General features: G+C 40.7%; 1 protein-coding gene across 16 annotated transcripts in view; it reads right to left on the bottom strand.

Annotated features, from left to right (window-relative positions):
- The window catches only part of CLIP1 (CAP-Gly domain containing linker protein 1), a 123546-nt gene that overhangs the window by 33302 nt on the left and 66317 nt on the right, over positions 1 to 23927 (bottom strand). For 9 of the 16 annotated variants that reach the window (XR_013366470.1, XM_077875445.1, XM_077875450.1 and 6 more), the window contains 11 exons: positions 21629 to 21733; positions 17023 to 17967; positions 14735 to 14851; positions 12813 to 12870; positions 12199 to 12282; positions 11230 to 11386; positions 9158 to 9323; positions 8847 to 9062; positions 4150 to 6417; positions 2839 to 2955; positions 680 to 786 (listed from right to left, as the gene is read on the bottom strand). Coding sequence is in view for 15 of the 16 variants with exons in the window: in XM_077875445.1 (XP_077731571.1) it covers positions 680 to 786; positions 2839 to 2955; positions 4150 to 6417; positions 8847 to 9062; positions 9158 to 9323; positions 11230 to 11386; positions 12199 to 12282; positions 12813 to 12870; positions 14735 to 14851; positions 17023 to 17967; positions 21629 to 21733 (4340 nt within the window). In the remaining variant the exon portion in view is untranslated. The remainder of the gene's footprint in view (positions 1 to 679; positions 787 to 2838; positions 2956 to 4149; positions 6418 to 8846; positions 9063 to 9157; positions 9324 to 11229; positions 11387 to 12198; positions 12283 to 12812; positions 12871 to 14734; positions 14852 to 17022; positions 17968 to 21628; positions 21734 to 23927) is intronic. The other 7 variants (XM_077875451.1, XM_077875454.1, XM_077875458.1 and 4 more) reach the window with 5 other exon arrangements.

Raw genomic sequence — 23927 nt, 5'->3', positions numbered from 1 at the left:
CAGGCACTAACCGCTGAGCCACCCAGGGATCCCCAATAAATAAAATCTTTAAAAAAAAAGAAAAGATTCTTCCAGAGTTCTTTCATCTTGTTTCCATACCAAGAAGTTTGATTCCTCTTAAAAATCAAGATTATTAATATGCTTGAGAGTGACAGGTTTTCTTTCTCGCTACAGGAAGGGCGTTGAGAGATTAATAAAGGGTCTGAGGTTTCAGATCCTTTAAAGCACACTGCTTGGTGTGCCTGGGTGGCTCAGTGGTTGATCCTAGGGTCCTGGGATCGAGTCCTGCATTGGGCTCTCCACAGGGAGCCTGCTTCTCCCTCTGCCTGTCTCTGCTTCTTTCTGTCTCTCATGAATAAATAAATAAAAATATTTTTAAAAAAAATGCATGGTGCTTTAGAAAAAAACTCTCATTCCTCTTGTATTTTATTCATCAAGTCATATTCCAATCCCAAACATCTTTACTTGTCAGCCAGCACACATTTTGCTTTGATCCTTTAATCCAGCTATCGGTGTGACTTAGCTACCTAACAGGTAAGTGGCTACAGGTAAGTTACATCTCAGGCGTGCTGGGAGCATTACTTTAAGTACTTGTCAAGCTATTTTTTAAAATAACTAGTATCATTTTCACTTTTGCAATATTAAGTCCCATAGTTTATCTCAAAGGAGATGAACTTACATTTCTTTCCTAAACTCTTCCATTTTTTGGTTCTCTACCGTCAGAAGTTCTTTTGATTTGTTCAGCTCTTCCACGTTCTTCAAGTTGTTTTCCTTAAGTGTATCTAACTTAAAGACCAAGAAAAAAAACTGAATGAAATGATTTCATTTTCCAGGGACATGACTGGATAGACAAATTATTCATGCAAATGGGCACTAAAAAGACGAAATTAGTCACTTGAAAAAAAAAAAAACACAGAAAAAGTCACCAGGTGAGGAGATGACAAACAACCACATCTATTACAAACTGCAAACCTCCCCCTTATATTTAGTCAGACATTTCCTGTACACCCGGCCAAACTGTCAAACTAAATTGCTACGTGGATTACAACAAAAGTTTGCTTTCATTTCGTGTACAATTCTCAATATTTACGATTGAACCTACTATTCAAGTATGACCCCTCTTAAAACAACAAAAAAAGCCCACAAGAAATAAGTTCCAAAGGCATGACATCAGCAAGAATTACTCTTTGTAATAAAAACAAAAATCCCTTTCCTTTCCTACAGATTAGTAATTTTGGATGTATTTGTCAACTTTAGTACCAAATGGGCGGCGTTCTGACTATAAGAATTTTTTGAATCAAGTATCTGTAGGTAGGAGAATATTTGGTTATCCATCTTAACTTGGATCTGAAAAGGAGAAAGCCATGCAGTGAGGCAGAAAAGCACTCACATTCGTCCAGCCCTATCACGGGCCCACAGGGAATGCAGCCAGCTCAGGGCCTGGCCCTGGTGGGAAAACTGGACATGTTCCTGAGATGAGTGAGGATACGACCAACTATACAGGCTCTGGCAGGTGACAGGAGTTCTAGGGGAGGAGCCTCTAGCAAGGATAGGGAGCTCATTCCGAGCCATCATTGCCCAGGGTATGTTTTCTGATGCCACGGTGGCTTCCTGGGACTTGGGTAGTCATCCCCTACAGTCAGAGATACCTTTGCCACATTACATGCCACCAGTCAGGAGTCCTAGACAGTGCCTTGATAGTCTTAGCATCATGATATTCCTTTTAATGCCCTCTACAACTCAACAGAGGAATCTGGAATTCCAGATTCACAGAGCAAGAAAAACCAAGTATTGCAATGGGTCCCAAAAAATTATTCATCCAGTCTTGTATTCTGGTTGTGACAAGTACACCAAAGGCTGTGTCTTGAAAACACAATTCTCCCTGATTCTATCCTCAAAAATTAAATATATTCCTAAAATCTTCTTATTTAGCTTCTGTGATTATCTTTTTTTAATGCTTTTTCTTCTTCTCTCAGGACTATCAATTTTATAAATGTACCTTCTTCTATATCTAGTTTTATTCACCCTATAATTATCTCAAAATGTGCATATCTTTCCAGATCTCCATCTCTGATCTTCCGTAATGAGGTCTAGCCTCTATGAAGCAGCTATTCAATGTGGCTAGCCCTTCCCCTGCTTTGAGTCCTTAATGTCTCACCTGACCATCCCTTTTAAAAGTATCTGAAGTTCTATGGAACTTCACGTATCTACTCTGGTGAATCAATCTGCTTAGGGTTGAGAGGTAACTGCTTCCCAAAGAATAAAGGATTGGAGGAGCTGGGAGTGGGGAGCAGGGGAATAAAAAATGGGTCCAGGAATGAGAAATACACTCCTTTGGAAAGAATCAAAGTGATCTCGATGCCACCAGTCTGAGACCTAGAAGTGGCTGATTGGAGAGGACACAGAAGGGAACCAACCAGGGCTGAATGAGGCCAAGAAAAGGTCTATGTCAAACTCAGAGCTGAGAGGTGGAATTTAGTGGCTCATGCTGGGAAAGAGTTGAGGGAAAAAAAACGTGTGTGATTTAAGATAAAAGATACAAAAACAAGAGAGTGTCATGAGTACCTCTCTCATCAATTCCATCACTGAAGTTACCACAAAGCCACACTATCAGGTTTTCCCCTCACTTTTTTAAACGTTGATCCCACTAAGTGAATAATGAAGTAATACACTTTATTTAATATTATTGTGCTCCTGGTGTACATTCGACTCCACTAACACAGATCCAACCTGCATGAGGCCATACTTCAAAAAATAAACAATCCCGAGTTACTGATCAAGCATTCCATGAAGTCGATAAGCTGTCCTTTGTACAAAAAGCCATTTAAATCTGATTACTTCATTCTGTAGTTTTTCATTTGTTTGCTTGGTATCCTCCAAGGAGGCCAGAGTTTCGCTCTTCTCTTTGGTCATCTGTTCCATTATCTGCATGGCGTCTTCTGCCGTTTGAGCAGCCTGAATATAAAAAAGCACTGTGAGAAATGAGGGCAGACCTGAGCAAGCCTGCTGGGGATGCTCAGGCTGTGCTGCTTGGGCAGCCCTCACTGTCTGTGTGGTTAAGGTTAAGGGCCAGTCACCAATCCGATGCCAAGGCAAACAGACAGACGTGAAAGGGGAAGAGAGTTACAGACCCTTTCCATGCCATTCTTCAAACAAGCCAACTGCAATATACCATCTGTGTATTTTCAGACCCTTCTAAACCTGTCTTCTAAGCTCCAAAGTTATACTGTCACGCCCATCATTCTGACCTATATTTGAGAGAAACATTCAGTGATAATAAACAGCAACATCCTTACGTAGCTGAATTTTCCCTTAATCATATTTATTGCCGTATGTTTGAAATACTATTCTTTGCTATTTCAGATTTGGGGCTTTTGAAATCACTTGTCATTTAGGTTGGTAATTTCTCAAGTAAAAATAAAAATTATTTGGGCAATTATTAACATAAGGCTCAAGTGTTTAATGAGAAGCATTAAATGGAAAAGTCTATGAAGGAAGCTGGGGTAATGAATATAAACATGGCTGTGAATAAAAAAGATAATGTGCATATGGACACAAAACCTTAGCTGATAAAATATAAAAATAATTATAAGAAATAAAATTTTGTGTTTATTTCTTGTTTTTCATAAAAAATAAAACATTCTTAGGCACTTGCTTATAATTTCATGTTATCTAACAAAACTTATGGAAATTCTGCCTTATGCCTTCCCCACCACCAGCCATGGAGAGCTCACTGGAGTATTCCAACTCCAAATGGATAGACACAAGGAAATAGTTAAAAGTCAAACAGAAGATACTATGTTTCACAATGTGCCCATTTTACTCTTGTTCTTAATCCTTTAAGAACCACAGCTGACTTTTTGAAGAAAAGGTCTCCTTAAGTTAAAACATATATCCTTTTTATTCACAGTTTACAATTCTTTCCAACAGGGAAAGACAACTGCAATTAGAGATTTAGTAAAGAACTGCCCCTTCAGGTGGGAACAAACACATGAGCTTGAGACACATGAGCAACTGCAAAAGTGTGTTGGGGCGGGTGCATTTCCTCAGGTGGCCACAAAGAAGACAAGACCCTAAGCCCCCGGGGCGCTGGGAAGTTAGTACACAGGGTTAGTAGTCCAGGTCTGGTCCCTGACCCTCCCGTTTTACCGTAAATGACTGAAGAGTCTCGAGCTCTCTAATTTTAAGAGTGAGCTTGCTCTTGTCTTTCCTCAAAATACGGTTTTCATTTTGAGATTCTAGGAGGTTGGCTGAGATATGGCTGTTGGTTTTGGCCAATTGGCTAATCTCTTTCTGAAGGATGAAGTAGCTTTCTGCCAGCTTCTCCTTCTCCTTCAGGAGCTCCTCCTTCGTCAGCATCATGTCTCTCTTCTCGGCCAAGAGGTTCTTGTTGTCCTGCACCACCCTGATGCGATCAGCCAGAGTCATCTCATGCTTCAGCCGGAGGTCATCCAAGATCTTGGTGAGGTAGCTGTGCAGCTCCTGCAGCTCTAACTTGGACTTGGACAAGGTGGCAAAATCACTCTTTAGAGTCTCTATATTGGCAGCAAGCTGGGCCGTTTCTGCACTCAAGAGTTCCTTCTCCTTAATTATCTCTACCACTTTCTGCTCAGACTTGGTCTTCTCTTGGACGAGTGCAAACTTTTCAGACTGCAGCTGCTTCGTACACCCTCTTAATTCTTCCAGCTCCTGCTCTAGGAGCACCACCCTCCCGTGAAGTTTATTGTTTTCATACAGGGAGGACTCGTTTTCCTGTGCTCTGGCTTCTTTTTCCAGGATGAAGGACTGCTGTATTGTGTGGATCTCCTCGTTTAGTCTCTGACACTCTTCTTGCAGGCTCAGCCCATCCCGTAGCAAGATGCTCTTTTCCGAACAGCAAGTCTGAAGTTCAGCATTCAGACTCTCCTTTGCTTGCAGGATGCTCGTGTGCTCTTTTTCTAGACTCTTCTTGGCATTTTGAGCCTCTTTCAACATCAGAGAGAGATCACACTTGGTGGCCGCCAGCTCCTGGTTTTCCCTTTTCCTCTCCTGAAGCTCCTTCTTCAGAGTGTCGAGATTACCGAGGAGTTTCATCTTCTCGTGCACGATGATTCTTCTGTTGGCAGACTCCTGATCATATTTCCGTTTGAGGTCTCCCATGGTTTTCATGGAATTCTCTCTTTCTGCAAGCAAATCTCCATTTTGCATTTCCAAGACTGACTTTTCTTTCAAGAGACTGTCATGCTGCTTTTTGAGTTTTGCAATTTTCTGACATACCACCTCCTTCTCAGAAATCAGGTAAGTGATCTTCTCGTTCAGGCTCACTTCGATTTGGGTGGCCTCTTCTGAGCATTTCTTCAGTTTTTCAGTGACAAGTCTGTTTTCACTTAGAAGTTCTTCTTTTTCAGCCAAGAGTCTTCTCTCGGATGAAGCCAAGGTTTCTTTTTCATGCAGAAGCTGGATGCACTCTGAGTCTGTGATCTCCCGACTGGTCTTGATTTCTTCCAGGAGCTTGCTGAGGCTGGTATTTGTAGCCTGAAGCTGCCTCATCTCCAGCTCATCCTTTCTCAGAGCCCGCTGGGCATCGTCCAGCTGTGTGCGGAGCCCACTGGCTTCCGTGCTGAGCAGCTGCTTGATCTGGATGGCGGCCTCCAAGCTGGCACTCAGCTTTTCTCGATCTTGAAGAAGCATGTCCTTCTCAAACTGCAGATCTTTGCTGCTTTGGAGAAGATTTTCTCTTTCCACTTTCAAGGCTATGCACATGTTATCAAGACCTGACTGCTTCTCCAAAGCTGACTTTTTCTCAGTCGTGAGATCTTCAATCTCCTGCACCAAGGTTTTCTGATCTTTGACTAGTTCCTCATAAGAGCTCTGGAGCTTCTGAATAATTTCATCTTTATCTTTAGCCAAGGCAAGATTTTCAGTAACGAGCTTCTTGATATGATCCTCCAGGTGATCTTTTTCTTCCTGATCTTTCTTAGACTCAGCAATCAAAGTATCTTTGCTAAGGTGGAGCTCTTCTACGAGTGCCTGCAAGCTTGCTCTGGAAAGCTGCAAAGAGTCATTTTCCTTACTGATCTTCAAAAGTTCTGCCTGTGCAATATTGACTTCTCGTAGTAATTGCTCTCTCTCAACCACCAAAGCTTCTTTATGGAGCTGTTCCTGCTGATGAAGCTTTTCAGCATCTTGCTTTTCTTCTAAGGCTTTCTCTTTTTCTAAATGAAGAGTTTCATTTACCAACCACAGTTTCTGTTGATCTTCCTGAAGTAAAGTTATTTTGGCCTCCACCTCTACCAGCTTTGATAAAAGTGAACCTTTTTCTAACTTTAAAGCATTCCCCTCCTGTGCAAGAAGCTGTTTCTCTGATTTCAGACCCCTCAGCTCTTCTGACATTAGTTCAATTTCTTTTTTGGCTGATGTTAACAAATAAGTTAGCGACTACAGAAACAAAAGATGGAAAGAATGGAAACAATGAAGTCAAGCAGACAAATGCGAGCCCAAATAACTTAATGTAACCTAAATCATAAAAGTTTGAAATTTTTTTAACAGTAACTGTCATAGAAACTATCTAGATAACAAGAGGGGAAACCTAGATAAAAAGAGCCCACAGGATCCCTGGGTGGCGCAGCAGTTTGGCGCCTGCCTTTGGCCCAGGGCGTGATCCTGGAGACCCGGGATCGAATCCTACGTCGGGCTCCCAGTGCATGGAGCCTGCTTCTCCCTCTGCCTATGTCTCTCTCTCTCTCTATCATAAATAAATTAATTAATTAATTAATTAATTTAAAAAGAAAAAAGAAAGAGCCCACAAAAGGTTAATACAAAGCAGGTTTAGTGTTGCCAAGTGCTAGTCTACCCACTGGTTTATCTTTGCAACACTTTTGAAATCATCCCTGAGTGGCACCTATGAGGTAAAAACAGTCTTTTGATTTTGATATCAGGGGATGAGATTCTTTTCTGCCCTTCCAACTTCCCCATTATTTCTATTGTTGGAAGAATTCAGAGAAGAATTTTAAAAAATACAATCCAGAGAACTACAAAAAGTGAGTATGTTTTAATCAAAAAAGGGAGGGAACAGGTGAGGGAAAACAAACTATTGCTTTTCAAACTAACTACAAGACCTTAACTTTCTAAAGGACAATCAATCACTGGCCTAACTTGATCCCAATATTACATATAACTTATTAAAAGTACAGACCAACTTGTTAAGCTTTGGTGACTAAAATAAATGGGTTTAAAAAATACATATATATATATACTGGTTTACAAAATGACTTGACCACATTATCTATACTAGTGCTTTCCAGAACCTCCTGCAGTGGTGTGAGTTTCTTTATCTGAATGAATATGGTAGTCTCTGATTATGTGTGTGGCTTGTGAGCACGTGAAGTCTAGTGAGTACAATGGAGAAGTTAAATTTGTAATTTATTAAAATTTAACAAATTCAAACTCAAATTGATGTGGACAATGGCTAGTATCTTGGACAGCACAGCTACAGATCACCAGCTCTTAAATGAGGAAATGCAGCAATTTTGTAGGTTCCATGAACCTCCTAATACCTTATATAAAAACTTGCTGAGCATATAAATTTTCCCAGAGGAAAACATCTTAAGTTTCATCAGATTAAAATCTGTGGGCCACTGTTGTTGACAAACACTGAAATCCATAGAAATCAGGTATTGAGACAACTTTGGAAGAGGAACAATCCTAACCAAATGACCCTTGTAAAAAAAATTTTTTTAATTTAAAACATCAGTAAGCAAAATTCATGAGCCTTTACACAAACTACTGGAATGCTGTGGTTTGGTCAGACTGCAACATTTATAAGGAAAACACTAAAAAAGTGGAGTCTGTCCAGATAAAGGGAACCACAAAGACAAAAGGTCTGGAAATTATATCTAGTGTTAAATGGCTCATAAAGCTGGAGATGTTCTATAGGGAAAGACAAAGCCTTGAGAGCGGCATGGAGAGGAGAGAGAGTGCACGTATATATACATAGCACGTGTTATGTCATGATCTAATTTAATAAACAAGTTTTAGGTGGGATTTGTTTCAAGTCTTATGTATGCTCTTTTACATTTCCTTTTCACCAAACTCCTAGACAAACATTAAAAATAATAAAAGACAAGTATTTACTTTTCTTTGAGCAAGTTCAATGGTGGCAGGAAAAAGTTAAACACTGGCAGGACAGTTGAACTTCATTATCTTACCAGAGTAAAAAAATATACTGGGTTGCAGATATGATCCTGATGCCATAAAATGAAATTTAATGTATTACATTCTATTCTATTTAATAACAGGATGTTTCCTCACAGCCCCTGTCTCCAGCTTCCCTGCCAGGGAGCTCAGAGTGCTTTCCGGGGACATATAAAAGCCCTATAAAAGCCCTCGCTAGAGTCCTCGTTTCTAACATGCCCTATAGGAGCTCTGCTTCTCCAGCACTCACTTGCTTTGCTTGGCCTCTGCCTGTTGTTTTGCTGAAAGATGTCTCTCCTAACCTCAGGGCAAGGTGGTGGCAAGATGGCCAAGATTAGAGGCCACAAGAGGGCCTCCTGCAAGCCAGCAGACAGAGCTCAGGCTACATGAGCCTGTGTGACAGCTGGGAAGCAAGCAGCACAGGGGTGAGGGGATGATGGCTACACAGTACACTCAGAGGAAACACCTGTATGGCAGCCATCACCACCCTGGAGAAGGAACAGCAGCTGGCAGAAAGAGCTGGAAGCCAGGAAAATGTAATTCGCCATCCTGCCATGCACTCAGAGGTTAGCACCTGTAAAGGTCACTGTTACCCATCCCATCTGCTGCTGCTTGATAAGCCCCACTGCAGCCCTGATCCCATGCGGCACCGTGATCCTCTCCTAAGAACATACTTTGGCTTTGTCGGCTTGCTTTTTCAGTTCCACCATCTCCTGCAGCAAGTCACTGTTCTTCTCCTGTGCAGCCTTCAGCCTCTCCTCTGTGTCCGACAGCATCTTATGCAGGTTCTGCAGGACTGCTTCGTGCTTCGCCTTCATGTCACAACTGGCTTCCTCAAACCTGGCTTTCAGATCCTGGCACTGGTTGTGGCTCATTTCCACCTTTTTTTCCTACAGAGATCCCAAGCAAAGCAGTAAGTCATTTAGCCATATGTGCCCCACCCTCACCTTCCTTGCCAGCACACAGTCTCATTTACTCTCCTCACCAGGTCCAACAATTTCCTCAGAAGCTCTTTCTTTTCTTCCTCGTGCTTTTTAGCTGCTTCCTGCTGGCTCTGTTCTGCTTGGAGAGTTACTTCCCCAATACTCTTCTGCAGAAAGTTTGCATTTTCATTCGCCTTCGTCAGTTTCAGCTGTAATTCTTCTACATTTCTAGAATAAGGTTCAACACAAGGTGTCAGAGTTTTCAAAAGAATGCTTTAAATTGAATGGGTGACGGGCACTGGGGGTTATTCTGTATGTTAGTAAATTGAACACCAATAAAAAATAAATTAAAAAAAAAAAAAAGAATGCTTTAAATTCCAGAGTTACACTTGGAAAGATACTATTAATAATTGTATTAATGATTAGAAGTTAGGAGTAATTGGGCAGCCCGGGGGGCTCAACGGTTTAGTGCCGCCTTCAGCCCAGGGCCTGATTCTGGAGACCTGGGATCAAGTCCCACATCAGGCTCCCTGCATGAAGCCTGCTTCTGCCTCTGCCTTGTGTCTCTGTGTGTGTGTGTGTGTGTGTGTGTGTGTGTGTCTGTCTCTCATGAATAAATAAATAAAATCTTAAAAAAAAAAAAAGAGGGTAGGAGTAATTAATAACATCTGAAATTAAAAAAATGACCTGCCTTGCCCTGAAGACTAATTTGAACAATTGAGACAGTTATAAATACGTTATTTAGAATGACAATTACTATAATTGTGAAGGTTTATTACTTTATGTCAGTAGATCAGTAAGGAAAAATTAGCAAAAAGTAACTTTATATGAGGAAATGAATTATTTAGTAAGTTTCAAAAATTTTAGCAGACTAAATTATCATAAACTCATTCTAATGTCACCTGAGAACAGAAGATACAAAAATGACAAGTGCTAATTTGAAGATCTAGCTTTGAGACACCCATGTGGTTCAACAAGATGTACAGAAGACATGGGACACAAATCCAGAGAATGGGCTAGGAAAGGACTCCGAGAGTAGAGGAGGGAAACAGGGATGGACCCTCTGAGTCACACACCTGCCGAACACCCGCAGAGCTGGAGCTCTCCGCCCACAGGCACCATTCCACAACCACCTGTGCAGCTCCACCCACCTCACAGCAAGTCTGACCACAGGTGGTCAACCAAAGCCCTCTCACCAACCCCTTGCCCCCTGACACTGAACTGTAGGGGCGCATGGGTGGATGTAAACCTAGCTGCCAACTAGTCACACTTTCAGAATCATGGGTCTCAGAGCCCTAAAGTGTCCTCTAAAACTTCTTCCCTTACAAAATAAAACATCTGATTTTTATCCAGCAGCTATTCAAAGAAAAAAAGGATCAGAGCAACAATAGCCTCAGAATAAAGAAAGGAAGAGAGGTGAGGACAATGGAAGCTATAGTGGTGAAGGGCTGCAAGGGCTCTGGGACCAGCCTGCCCAAGTCTAAAACCACAAGCAAGTTACTTCACCTCATGAAGCCTCAATGCCTTTCTCTTCAAGATGGGAACAAGAATTCACTCACCTCCCAGGATTACTATGAGAAGTCAGAAAACACACTCTACTATAGCTGTCAGCATAGTGCAAGGCACACACCTAGTTAGCTTGTAATACAGTTACCCTTCATTACATTGAAACAAGTTAAACACTGTTAGCTGCCTGTGAAAGATGTTCCAGCCCCTGGTAAACTACTACCTTTTCTTTACAAATCATCAAGTCTACAATACTATATTACTCAGAAGGCTCTGTAGCTGATTTAAGGGTACACTCACATACTAAGATAAAGGAAGAGTGACAGGAAACTTTAAAACAGAAGAATCATGAAATTTTGACTCCCCTCCCTCCTAGACTGCACTTCAGAGGTGAACCTAAATCAGGAGCCCTTAAAACCATTCATACGTACTTTTTATTTTTTAAAGATTTTATTTATTTATTCATGAGAGACACACAGAGAGAGAGAGAGGCAGAGACACAGGCAGAGGGAGAAGCAGGCTCCATGCAGGGAGCCTGACATGGGACTCAATCTCAGGTCTCCAAGATCACACCCTGGACCGACAGCGGCACTAAACCGCTGAGCCACCCAGGCTGCCCCATACGTACCTTTCTTTCAGACGTAACTCATCATTCATTTTTGTCAGCTGAGAAGAATTATCTCCGGACATCTTCATGATTTCTGCAATGTCATTTTCTAACTTTTCCTTTGCCTTTATCAAGTGTTCTTCTCTTTCATCTCTCTCTCTAAATTTTGCCTCCATATCTGAATATACATAGGGAAAAAACAGCACTGTAGTATTATAGTCAACAAAAATTTACTGCCTGTGTCCTGTATTCCAAGTTTTGCTCTGGGGATATTTGTACATAGCAATCTCTGCTCTCATAAAAATCATAGCCTAGCCAAGAAGACAGACAATAAACTAGATTTTTTTTAAAACCCCACAAATAGCATAAAAAGTGTTAATTCCTAAAAAAGAAAAAAATACAAGCAGAGAAAGGAACTAAGAAGGAGTTGGGGAGGCTAAAATAAAATCTCAAGCAGGGCCTCTCTGAATTGTGACATTTAAATAAAGACCCGAAGGAACTTAGGGAAAGCAAGTGCAAAGGGTAGTAAAAGAGGCAATCAGAGAGGTAACAGGGCTTGACAGTGGGACTGCAGTTTTTTACTGAGGGAGATGGGAGCCACTGGGTGATCTCGAGCAGAAAAGTGACATGACTTAGCAAAAGGACCGCTTTGGCTGCTGTGCTACAAATGGACTGAAGGGGACGAAGGCAAAAGCAGGCTGAGTAGGTGGCCAGCCATTGTAGCAGCTCAAGTGAAAGATGATGTTGGCTTGAATGAAGGAGAATGGGGAGAGTGAGAGGAGTGGTGATGTGTGGTGGATTCTGACTTGTTTGAAAACACAGCAGAGAGGATTTGCAGATGTTACTGACATCAAGAAAGTATTTTATCCTATTATACCAATTAATGAATGAAGAAGTGAGCCCTGAATAATGTTACTGTAATTTACTACAGTTATCTCAAATCCTAGGAAACCTACTGTACTCAGTGTTTAGGAAACAGAGACATCTTACCTGTTAAATTTTCTCTCAACTTCTCCAATTCAGTAGACAGTGCATTAAACTGTTCCTCCTTTTGGTGTAACTTATTTACAGTTTCTATTGAGGATAAAGTTAAAAGTTTAATATATTTCATACTTAATATGACATCTAGAGGTTGGCAGTCTTAAAACCAAATCAAATCACATCCTTGGGATTTGATAGGACAGAAATACTAAAAAAGTCCCATTACACATCAAATCACTGTGTAATGGATCTAGAGAAGCAAGCATACATCTTTTTTTGCCTTCTCATGTCTGTGGATTAGGCAAGCACCAGGTATCCCTTTCCAGGCCTCTCTTTCCTCTTTCTAGCTAAAACTCAATAAAGTAATCAAGGACTAAAGATTCAGTAAAAGAATATTTTTCCCAAAGTATACTTAATTTTAAGATGGAACAAGCTTTTAGTCATATGAAGAAAGAATTTAATGGGAGTTTGAGGAAGCCAGTGCAATCTGGCATGACTACATGCTGCAGAAGCTTCCAGAAGAGTAGCAGCAGACTATAAGAGCATCTATCCCCTGTACTCCAGAGGCCAGCTCCAATCTGAGAATGTGACATTCTCTAAAGCCATACTTTAGTAAAACATACCTTGCATGCTTCTCTGAACAGAGACTGCCTCCTCCGAAGCATCAGCAAACTTTTCTTTCTAAAATTAAGAATTGGATATTCAGAGTAGAAAGACTTCAAACTATAGAAATAAGTTTCAATTAGTTATAACTACAACACTATCTACTTTTTGTGACTGATTTTGTTTCATCAAAACTTAAGACATGTAGACACCAAGTACTACCATATGCATACTGTGCATGTACATGACACAGGTGAACGAGATTTACATCTGTACACGTGTGTGAATGTGTATACAGAAGCATATGTGTTTATGCATATATGTTGCACATGTGTATGCTTTTTTCATGTTGCTACCCTCAAGTAGCACATCTCTTCAGAAATCTGCCTGAGACAGTGGTCAGAATTCTGAAATGTTTTATATCTGAGAGTAACCAGAGACTAATATCTTGAAACTGTATCAACTACCTCTTAAACCAAAAAGGCCCACTGCTCACCTATTCTTTTCTAAACACGACAAGAGATTAAAACAAACAACTGCTCTCCTGGTTTCCCTGAGATGAATTCTGAGCTAGATACACCAAGAAAAATTTTAATTAGTATTTCTAACCATTTAGGATTAGGAAAAATATGGGCACACAAGCCACGCAGGTCCACCAAAGTCTAAATGCTGTCCACCTGTGTTATTCCCACAGAGTTAAGAGGCAAATTTTCTCCTCAGAGTACACAGAGGCATATGCTAACTTACAAGAAAAGTAAAGCATCCTGAAAGTTTGGCGGGGGGCGGGAGGAGGCCAGAGAAACAGTATGGAACTCAAAACACATTTTCTTAATGGATATCATATTAGAAAATCGTGATTCGCAGGCCAATTTGTTCTCAAAATGTAACTAAAATACTGTATATCAAAACTGTCCAACATACCATCCACCATGATGGAAATACTTTATCCTGTGCCATTCAATATGGCAGCTACTAGCCACACACGGCTATGAAGCACTTACAATGTGGCTAGTACAACTGAAGAACTGAATTTTAAATTTTATTTAATTCATTTAAATTTATATAGTCATATAGGGACAGTAGCTATGGTAATGAACAGGCAGCTATATATTTAACGTTTGAAAAACTAGAAACTTGTAATATTGGCATTAAAAAAAAGCAAACATTCACCTCTGGTACTAGCACAGAAGTGTAATAAGTGGGGGGAAAAGATGGTATATGGAGGGATCTAAGACAAGCGTCCCTTCCTAACTCACGTTGCTCTCACTCAGTTTCTCCATAAGCCTACAACCTTCCTTTCCCGTGATGTGTGCTTATGGTTGTCAGTCTTTACGAAGTTCCATTTCTGATGCAGGAAGAAGGGAGAATAGTTGAGAAAAGGTAAGGGAAAAAAATGTCTTACAACTAACTTGTAAGGCAAGAGGACATAAGTTGAAAAGAAATATAATTTCCTGAGGAGGAATAAACGGAGTTGGAAGAAATGGTTCCTTGAATTTGTTGAGTTGGACAGCACCCTGCCATCCTGACAGGGGGTGCCAATGGTCCAGGACAGCTCTCTCTGGAGGGCTGTCACAGGCAGGTAGGAGCGTAGCATAAGATCTCATTATAAATGAAACCTAATGTGTTGGGTATATAACTTGGGAGTTCCCTGTGTTTAGCAAAACCAACCAGTAATAGGCCAAAAAGCCACATTCACCATAGTCAAAGGATAGATGTAGAAAAGAAAAAAGTAATACCTACCTTTATTGCTAGTTTGGGTTTGATCCCATTCTCTTCGAGGTATTTGTCAGCCAATGACTAATACACTCAATTTAAATCAATACTTTGAAAGAGAAAGGAAAGAGGTGCAGTACATTTGTCTTTACAGAGATTTTTGTTTTTGAAACAGGAACCATTCAAACAGCTAGAAACCCTGAGACACAGATTCCCAGCAGGTACTTACCAAAATCTGAAGTTCTTTTTCCAAAGCCTCTTTCACTTGACTGACTTCACTCAAGTTTTTCTGAAGGTTATTAAGTATTAGATCTTTCCCCTGCAGCTCTCTGGTAATGCTACTAGCCTACCATACAGAGTAACATGTTGCAAAGCAAATGAACAAAAGGAAACAAAAAAGAATGAATGAGAAACACAAAATAAAACAAATATAAAAACATATGAGAAACAAACACAACCAAACAAAACTCAAAGAAATAACGGCATGGCTGTTAAAAAAAAAAAAAAAAAAAAAAAGTCGTTTTTCTGGTTGTTGTCAATTCTAAGAAGCCAATGACTTTTCCCACAGTTTTAGATAGGATGATCTGACAATTATTTAAAATAGTCAAAACAGACTATTTTTCTATATTGAGATTTGGAATATCAGAATAATCTAAAGCAGAAAGTGCAGATGCTTACTGCACTGCAGCACCATTTCTAAATGGGTAAGTTAATAAGCACTTTCATTTTCTGTACTTTAAAGACCATCAAGCAGGAAGATACACAGTCTGTGTTATTTTCTCTATTTTGTATACACTTAAAGTAGTTCAACATTTTTTAAAAAATGTTAATGTACTAGACAACAGTCATCAGAAATTGGTTTTCATAAAATCTTGATGTAAAAAAGGTTGACCAACCTGTAGCTACATATTCTCTACAAATTAATTTTCATAATTTGTTTATTATTTTGGGTTCAAGTGAGGAGATGAGAGAAACTTCCTGTAATTAGCCTCCCCTTTTTTTTTTTTTTTCCTTTTTTTTTTTTTTTAAGATTTTATTTATTTATTCAGGAGAGACACAGAGAGAAGGTAGAGACATAGGCAGAGCGAGAAGCAGGGTCCTCACAGGAAGCCCGATGTGGGACTTCATCCCAGAACTCTGGGATCACGCCCTGAGCTGAAGGCAGATCTCAACTGCTGAGGCACCCAAGCGTCCCAGCTTGTCACCTTCAACTAAGATTACTTAGCAATTTTTTGGTTTGTCCTCACATCTCCCTGTCTAACCTTACAACCCTTTGCCAAAGAAGCAGCTTCTCCTGCAAAAAGCTCAGAACATTCCGCATCAGCATCCTCACCAGTGGCAAGGGGACTAGGAGGGAGCATTCATTCCTCAAACAGTCCTTAAAGATGAAGATGACATCTGACAAGGCTAATTAGAAAGAGACATTGCTGGCAAATGTTTCATGCAATTTCCTATGCCTTGACCAAAAGCATACTTGTCTTTCCCCAAAAAGGCAGAAAATAGAATGCGTTCTCACTACGGCATAGGAGAAGCTCTCCAATGGGACGGAAATGGTGATGCAAAGGGCTCCATGCTCTTAGCCTTATTTAGCTGTATTATTTAGCACAGCATGTTAATTTACAACAGTCAAGTGGCACTCAGCATCTACAGTGTGCCTTTGTATATGATCTTATGAATAGGACAATGACATTAATGGGAAAGGAAGAGGAGATAATAATATAATATGCTCCTTTCTTGTCTATTCCTTCATTTACCTTAACACCATCATCTTAGGGAGTTCTCTATTTTAAAGAGATTACAGGGGATCCCTGGGTGGCACAGCGGTTAGGCGCCTGCCTTTGGCCCAGGGTGTGATCCTGGAGACCCGGGATCGAGTCCCACATCGGGCTCCCAGTGCATGGAGCCTGCTTCTCCCTCTGCCTGTGTCTCTGCCTCTCTCTCTCTCTCTCTGTGTGTGTGACTATTATAAATTAAAAAAAAAAAATTAAAGAGGTTACAGGGATATGTGGGTGGCTCAGCTGGTTGAGCGTCCAACTCTTGATTTTTTGCTCCTGTCATGATTTCAGGGTTATGGGATCAAGCCCTGAGTCAGGCTCTGCATTCAGCAGGGAGGCTGCCTGAGATTCATTCATTATCTCTCTCTCCTCCTCCTCCTGCACATGTGCTTTCTCTCAAATAAATAAATAAATCTTTAAAAAGAAATTACAGACTAGAACCAAGCCTAAACAGATTAAAAAGCATGGCCCAGAGACAAAGTCATAAAGTACCCAGATTACTAGGAAACCAAAATAAATTCACCTAGTTGAGCCATTATTTTCTCTAATCTCTTCAAATGAAACCACACTCAAGATAGTCAGAGGACACTGCACGCAATTGGGCAACCTGCTAACACCAGACAATCTGCTGTAATTAAATCTGGAATTAGGAAGATGTATGAGCTCCACTCAAAAGTGACATAAAACGCAAAGTGATACTGACAAACAGAAAATAAAAGGAATGGAGGACACCAATACAAACCTTGCCACTCTCAGTATTCTTTTCAATCTCTAAATTTTTAATCTGTTTCTCAGCTGCCTCAAGCTGCTGTCTAAGTTTCTTGATTTCCGATTTACCTTCGGAACTGGCTTTCCGAAGTGCATCAAGATCCAAGAGCTTTTCTTCGGTAGCCTTGAGCTGTGATGTAAAATTATCAATAACCTTGGTTTGTTCATTGCATTTGGCTTGTAGTACCTCTAGCTCCTTTACCTTTGTCTCAGCTTCCTGCAATTTGCTTAAGGTGTCCTCCATCTCTACTAGATGCTGGTCTTCCGCTTTGTCCAGCTTCGCCTTGATGGCTTCCAGGCTGCTCTCCTTCTCTTTAACGACTGCCATCAGCTTACCCCGGAGGGCTTCTATCTCTTTAGTGTGAGCAGACCTTTCTGAGTCTTGTTTGTTCTGAAGGTTCTCTATTTCGTGCTGGTAATCTAGCCTCATCTTCTCTATCTGTGTTTTTAACTCCACAAACTCCGTGGTCTCCATTCCGACCCCCTTGCTGAAGGACACCTTCAACTCTTCCATCGCCTGCTGGTGAGACGCGATGGCCGTCTCCAGCTTGGACTTCCACAGGGCTATCACATCCGAATTCTCCTTGTTGGCATGATCAAGCTTGCTTTTCAGCGACTCATTCTCTTTGGAAAGCTTCTCTGTGGCAGCCTGAAGAGCCTTTATCTCCTTCTGATGTGTTTCTTCGCAGGCTCCAAAATGTTCCTTCAGAGAAATGATTTCTCTCTGGTGGTCAGCATGGGCGGCTTCCAATTTTTCTTGCAAAGAGCTTATCTCTTGCAAAAAGGAGAGTGACATGTCAACATCCCCAGCAGGCTTATGGGACTCTAGCCGCCTCCGCAACTCAGCTACCTCCTGCGCTCTCAACGCTAGGTCTTTTTCTAGTTCCATTATACGGGACTTTTCCGACACTGTAGCCACCTAGTAACCGCAGTCCAAAGAAAAACAAAGCATGTAAATAACCAATCAATGACGATTTTCTTTAACCTTGAAGCTCCTGAAGAACTCCCCAACCTTGGGCAGCCATCGAGCTACTGAGAATGCCCGCATGCTCACCCACCTCTGCCATCGTGGAGGAAGTTCAATTCTGAGAGCTCTAAAGTCATCATCTTTGGCAAACTTCCACTATCCTGATATGGTCAAGGAATTGAAAACTGATATGGAATATAACTTACTCCAGAATTATTTTTTTCCTCTAAGGGAAACATAGAGAAGTGCCCGTCAACTGAGAGTAAGTTAATGGAAACAGTAGCTTTCAAAATTCTCAGAAATGTCCAGCTGCTGGAAGACAGAATTCTCTTCATTTTACTTGGTTTTCCCCTACTCTGCTTCACCCAGCATGTATAAATGTTCACTTATCTAATGCAGGTGATTTTAAAGACCTGCGCTATCTGGTAAAGCAGCACACATGGCTACTGAGCACTGCAAATGTGACAGATGGTGTATGTGTAACATATACAGATTTTAAAGACTCGGGGGGGAAAATAACATAAAATATGTTAATTTTTACTTATTACATGATGTAACTACCTTACTTTCTGATTACAGGCTGAAAGGATATTATTTCGAATGTAGTGGTTTAAATCAATTATTAATTTTACCTGTTTCTTTTTATCTACTAAAAATGTATGTTAATGTCGGTGGCAGAGAACTTTCGATTATATACATGTGGTTGGTATTATACTTCTGTGGGCTACCACTGGTAAAGAAGGTGTGAAATTACCTGTCAAATGTTTCAATGAATACCAACATTAGCTGTAGAATGAAAGCTTTATCTGGATAATGAAGAAAAAATAATTTACTAACCTTTTCTAAAAAGACAAAATAAGAACAATTACTTACCTGTAATTACATATGAGAATCTTTAGGGAGTCCCCTTTTTGGTTTCTATAATTCTATTGGCATTTTAATATACATATCTTGTTCCCCTAACCCAGTGGTTCTCAGACATCAATCTCCTGGGATGCAGGTCTAAAAGGCAGGTTCTCACGCCCCCACGTTTTGATGTTATTTGAGCTCTGGGACAGCACCCAGGAATCTGTTTTGTTGTTTGTTTTTTAAACAAACACCCCAGGACTAGAAAAAACACTTTCTTAATTTGTGTCCATTTATTCTTAAGTAATTATTTCCCTCTGATACCTGTTAGCCAGCCAGTGTAGTACACAAATTATGTGGGAATTGGTTGCTTCAGGGATAGAAATGAATGACTGGACTAACCTAGGAAATAGAAGGGAACGTGAATGATTTAAGAACAAATTTCAAGAATCCAAACTCCTCCAGGTGGAAGGCTCCTCTCACCCAGTGCCTCTAAAGTGATAGGTGGGTTTCCTTCGCTTTCTCTGCCCACCTGCAAACTGTGAGACCAACAAACACTAACTTGTCCACAAAAGACCAGGAAAAGAAAGCAATCAGTCTCCGAAACCTGCCTGAGGGAGTCATTAACTATTTCAGAGCTGACTGTAACTAGTGTGCTTCAGGGTCAGAGATGCTCCAGGTTAAAGATGTTTCTTTACATACTTTCTTCTGGGGCAGGCAGTAGGGTGTCCAAGAGTTTGTTGCGACAAAGTAAGGTCTAAAACATTAATAAACCCCAACACTACAAGGTCTAGAATGTAAATAAATCCAATAGGACAAGAAGTCTTTATTAGTCAATGTCAAGTAAAAAATAAGTGAAAAAAAGAATAGCGTGATTATACTGTAGCATTTCTATAGCTCTTCCATTTTTTGTTTTACTTCCCAAAGTTTGCCCTCAAGCAAAGCTGTGTCTGCCTCTCCCACCAGAGTGAGGTATCTTACTCTTGCGACTTTTCTGCAGTAGTAAACACCTTGCTCATAAACTGGACTTACTGGCTCAAAGGAATTCTAAAGCACTTCTTAAAAGGAAGGTAGGTGATAGGAAACACAAGTGGTTCATGGGCTGGTTTCACACTTGGCCAAGAGTGAGGATCAACAGAAGGCATTTATTTCTTATAGAAAGGACACAACCTGAATCTGGAATAGTTGAATAAACCATGCTATGAATAGATGCCTTCTTACCCACAGAGAAGAAAAAAACAAAAAAGGGCATCTATCCAAGCTGTTTGCTGACAAAGGTACATGGGAGGAGTTCACAGGTTAAAAAAAATACGTATCGATAGATATACGTATACATCTCCTTGCTTCAACAGCTATTCCAGTAAAAGAACCCAATCTTATCATCAGTCCCTTGTATTTCCCAGATCAAGTCATTGGCTCTCAGGTAACAAAGAAACATTACCAAACTACCAGGATTTTTTCCTTACCAAATACACAGGAGATACCTTTACTTTTGAGGCCAACTGAGAACATTTTCTTTCTTCTTAAAAAAAAAAAAAAAAAGCTTATGATTTAGAGAAGAAAAATTAATTATCTAGATTTTTAGATCAGTCAATGATTTCTCAACAAAAGAAATTTCTACAAATACAATAATTCAAAAGAAAAAAATCAGGATATCAAATTTGATCAGAGACAGTAATTTTTGAAATTTTGTAGTTAAGGATCTGGGCAATTTAACCACTGACAGTCAAACTTGTGATTTAAAAGATATATGTACATACACGTCCTCTTATATGTAAATGAGTTGGATTATTTATTAAATGTTTTAGCACAGAACTACCTCCATAATAGACTCCACCCTGTGGTGGTCAAGAGCCAGACTTTGGGGCCAAATGTTCTAGATACAAATCCTGGCTGCATTGTGACTATTAGCTGTGTAACCTTGGGCAAATTATTTAATCTCTCCATCCCTCATCCTCATCTGTAAAATGGGGACACTGCTACCACCTCCCTTGGGGTTTAGGTGAGATGAAGTAAGTTAATACTGGTGCAATGCTCAGACTAGTGCCCAGCACCAAATAAGCACTATATAGGTGCTTTAATACAAAAATAAGTGAAAGCGTGACTGATGCATTGGCTCCAAGGGCCAGAGACAGTGAGCTGGGGTTACAGGAAGCCATTCTGTTCTCAGAGCACTTTTCCCTCCTGATCACTGAGATTTTCATCTACTGGTGACAGAAAGGAGGGAAATGCAAAGACAGATCAGGTATCAAGAAAAAAAAAAAGTCATTCAGATGAAAGTCCTTAACTCTCATTCAAAAGATCCAGTGTTTCAATTCCCCCAAAAGGTCTGGGAAGAAGGCAGGAAGAGAGAGGTGAAGTAAACAGTAACAAAAAATTATTCAGAAACCCCTGACACTGAGAATATGAGAACAAGAGGACAATTGACTGCTTGTGGCAAAACTGGAGAAATGTATTCCAAGGTATTACTACAAAGAGCCTCAAATGTGGTTGTGGATGTCCATGCAGTCTATACACAGGTGTAGGGTTTCCGATCTTGATTTTGGTTGAGTCAACCAAAGGAATGAGTCTTTACCTTTGACAAAAGATTTGATATGAAACATCTGTGCCTACCCATCAGTCTACGCTCATGAGCACCTGAACAGCACCAAGACCAAACTCAGGTCGAACCACTGGGTCAAGGCTCAGGACAACTGCAAGGCACGTCCCCCGAGGCGTCACCATTCACATACACGGGTCTGCTTCATTAAACAGTGAAAACCATTACCCTAGTGTCTTCTAACTCCCTCTGGAGTTTGTCAGCTTTGGTCTTTTCAAAGAGCAGGCTCTGTTCAAGCTCCTTAATGCGGGCATGCTCCAGTTTGGTCTGCGTCTGTTAGTAAAAAGGAAGAGGAAGAGAACACAACAGTGCCACCATGACATGCCAGCACAAGAGGAGAGAGAGCGGCATGCAGGCTGAGCCACCAGTACCTTCCGCCAAAGGATGAACAAAAAGGGAAATGGAGAAGGGCAGAGGATGGGCTGAGATGGGGGTGCTGGGGGTGCAGATGAATGCTATGGATGACAGGATGAGGTGGGCAGGGGACACGAGCTAGTCTACTGAGAAAGACAAAGTGAAAACACATGTGGCGGGATGAGCAGTGTCAGATGCGTGCAGCCAAATATAAGTTATATTGATAAGTGAGGTTGATCAGCACAAATTAGAATAGTTAATATTCCTCTAAACTATCATTTGCCCCCTCCCCACAACAGCCATTTGACATTAATGTGTATGTAACTGACTCGGTGACTTTAACAAGTAAATCGACCCTCAAAATGATCATGGCTATCCCCTAAATATGGCATATACAATGTCATAAATCTTACAAGTATTCAGTAAGTCCCAAGGGCAGATTCCAGTGCTATGGTGTACAATTTGATGTGAACAAACGTGGAGTGTTAAGCCTAAGGAAGGGAATCCAGAAACTAGAGCTGAGGAAATCACACCAGTGGCCTTTGCTGAGATGAACAAAAAGGGTCTGGCATTCTTAACATTTCCTGATCCCCTAGTTTCCTTCCAACAGTGGGTTTTCCAAAAACTAGGTGTCATTAAGGGAAAAAAGGAGGGGATCATATTTACATGGGAAAATTCAGTAACAATTATGCTTGATAGCTTCCATCTCTGAGACTCAGCTCAGGAGAGTTTAGAGCTGGTGAAGGGTTCATTTTTCTCCAGCCCAGGATGAAGTAATTATCACCTCAGGAGTGGGAAATGGGTGACTCAGGCCAAAGGCATTTAGTTTGAACTCCATGCAAAAGGAGCTGATAAGATCCTGTGTTTTAAAACTTCAGAGACTCCCCATCATCACTTAACTCAGATGTAACTTGATGGAGAACTCAGAAAGTAACCTCTAACAGCATGATCTTAATTCATGGGAATAATCTGTCTAAACATACCTCTCTCCCCACCACCTCCCCCACTCAAAAGGTTAGCAGCAGAACCAAGTGATCAAACCTAGGGACAGAGCTACTCTCAGCAGCTTCTAGTCACTTATATTAAGTATTTTCTGGTTCTAACTGGTCAGATCTGTGTCTGGACAAATGTGAGCAACACGGAAATGACAACAAACTCTAAACAAAGTAACAGAAAGTAGTGCACAGCTTAAGTAGAAGGTGGATTATTTAAGTTATAAACATCTTTTAATGACTCCGGTGGTCCTCTAGGGATTTCAACACATAAAAGAGGTCACTATGCTTGTGAACCAGATATAAACCATGGTGAAATATTTCAAAAGTGAAAAAAAAAATTTAAGTTTCTTCATCTGCTTCAGCTCTTTACACTCAACAAAAATAATGAAATAAAACCCAAGACCTAACAGTCTGGACAGTCCCCTTGGTCCTTATGTGCCTTAGAACATGTTTAATTTACCTGCTTTTACAAGAATCTAATCCAGATCTACATAATTGGGGTCACAGCCTCAAGAACTGATATCTAAAACTAGAAGTAAAAAGCAAAAGGCAACATAATCTTTCTTCACCTCCTGACACTGAATTCAGTGTCTTCTGGGTGAAGGGTTGTTACTTCCAGATAAAAAGCAAGTATCTTCCCATTCCAAGATCTTCCAGATGACCACAATCCCTCCTTGCTGGCGGGTATGCATACAAACCATCTGGGACTCTACAGCTGTGTCTGAGCAATCACCAGCAAGGGAACTAGTGATCCACTTCCATGCCACGGTGTATGATAAAAATGTCACGCTGTGCAGGACTACCCTCCTTTTAAAAGTATTCCTTTCTTACAGTAAGACAGAACATCCCGAGAGGAAGGTCCTGGGAAGGGATTAGGAGGGAAAGCAAAGGCTCTGCGAGAAGCATACAAGAAAGGCAGGAGGGAGATCCCCATGCAGACTGACATGAGTGCAGAGGGAGCCTGTTTTGGGAGGAGAAAGAGACCCAGATCACTGAAGTAGCTTCACAAAAAGGAAACCTTCAGAACGGAGGCTTTTTACAAGTCCGGCCTTAAGTTGTCTATTTCAGCTGCCAGGGAGCAGTAGGAAGAAAAATCTTTGCTTTAATTTTACTCTCTT

The sequence above is a fragment of the Canis aureus genome, chromosome 27 (genome assembly GCF_053574225.1).
Source record: "Canis aureus isolate CA01 chromosome 27, VMU_Caureus_v.1.0, whole genome shotgun sequence".
NCBI classification, from domain to species: domain Eukaryota; kingdom Metazoa; phylum Chordata; class Mammalia; order Carnivora; family Canidae; genus Canis; species Canis aureus.
This window is presented reverse-complemented; position numbering and strand designations above follow the sequence as displayed.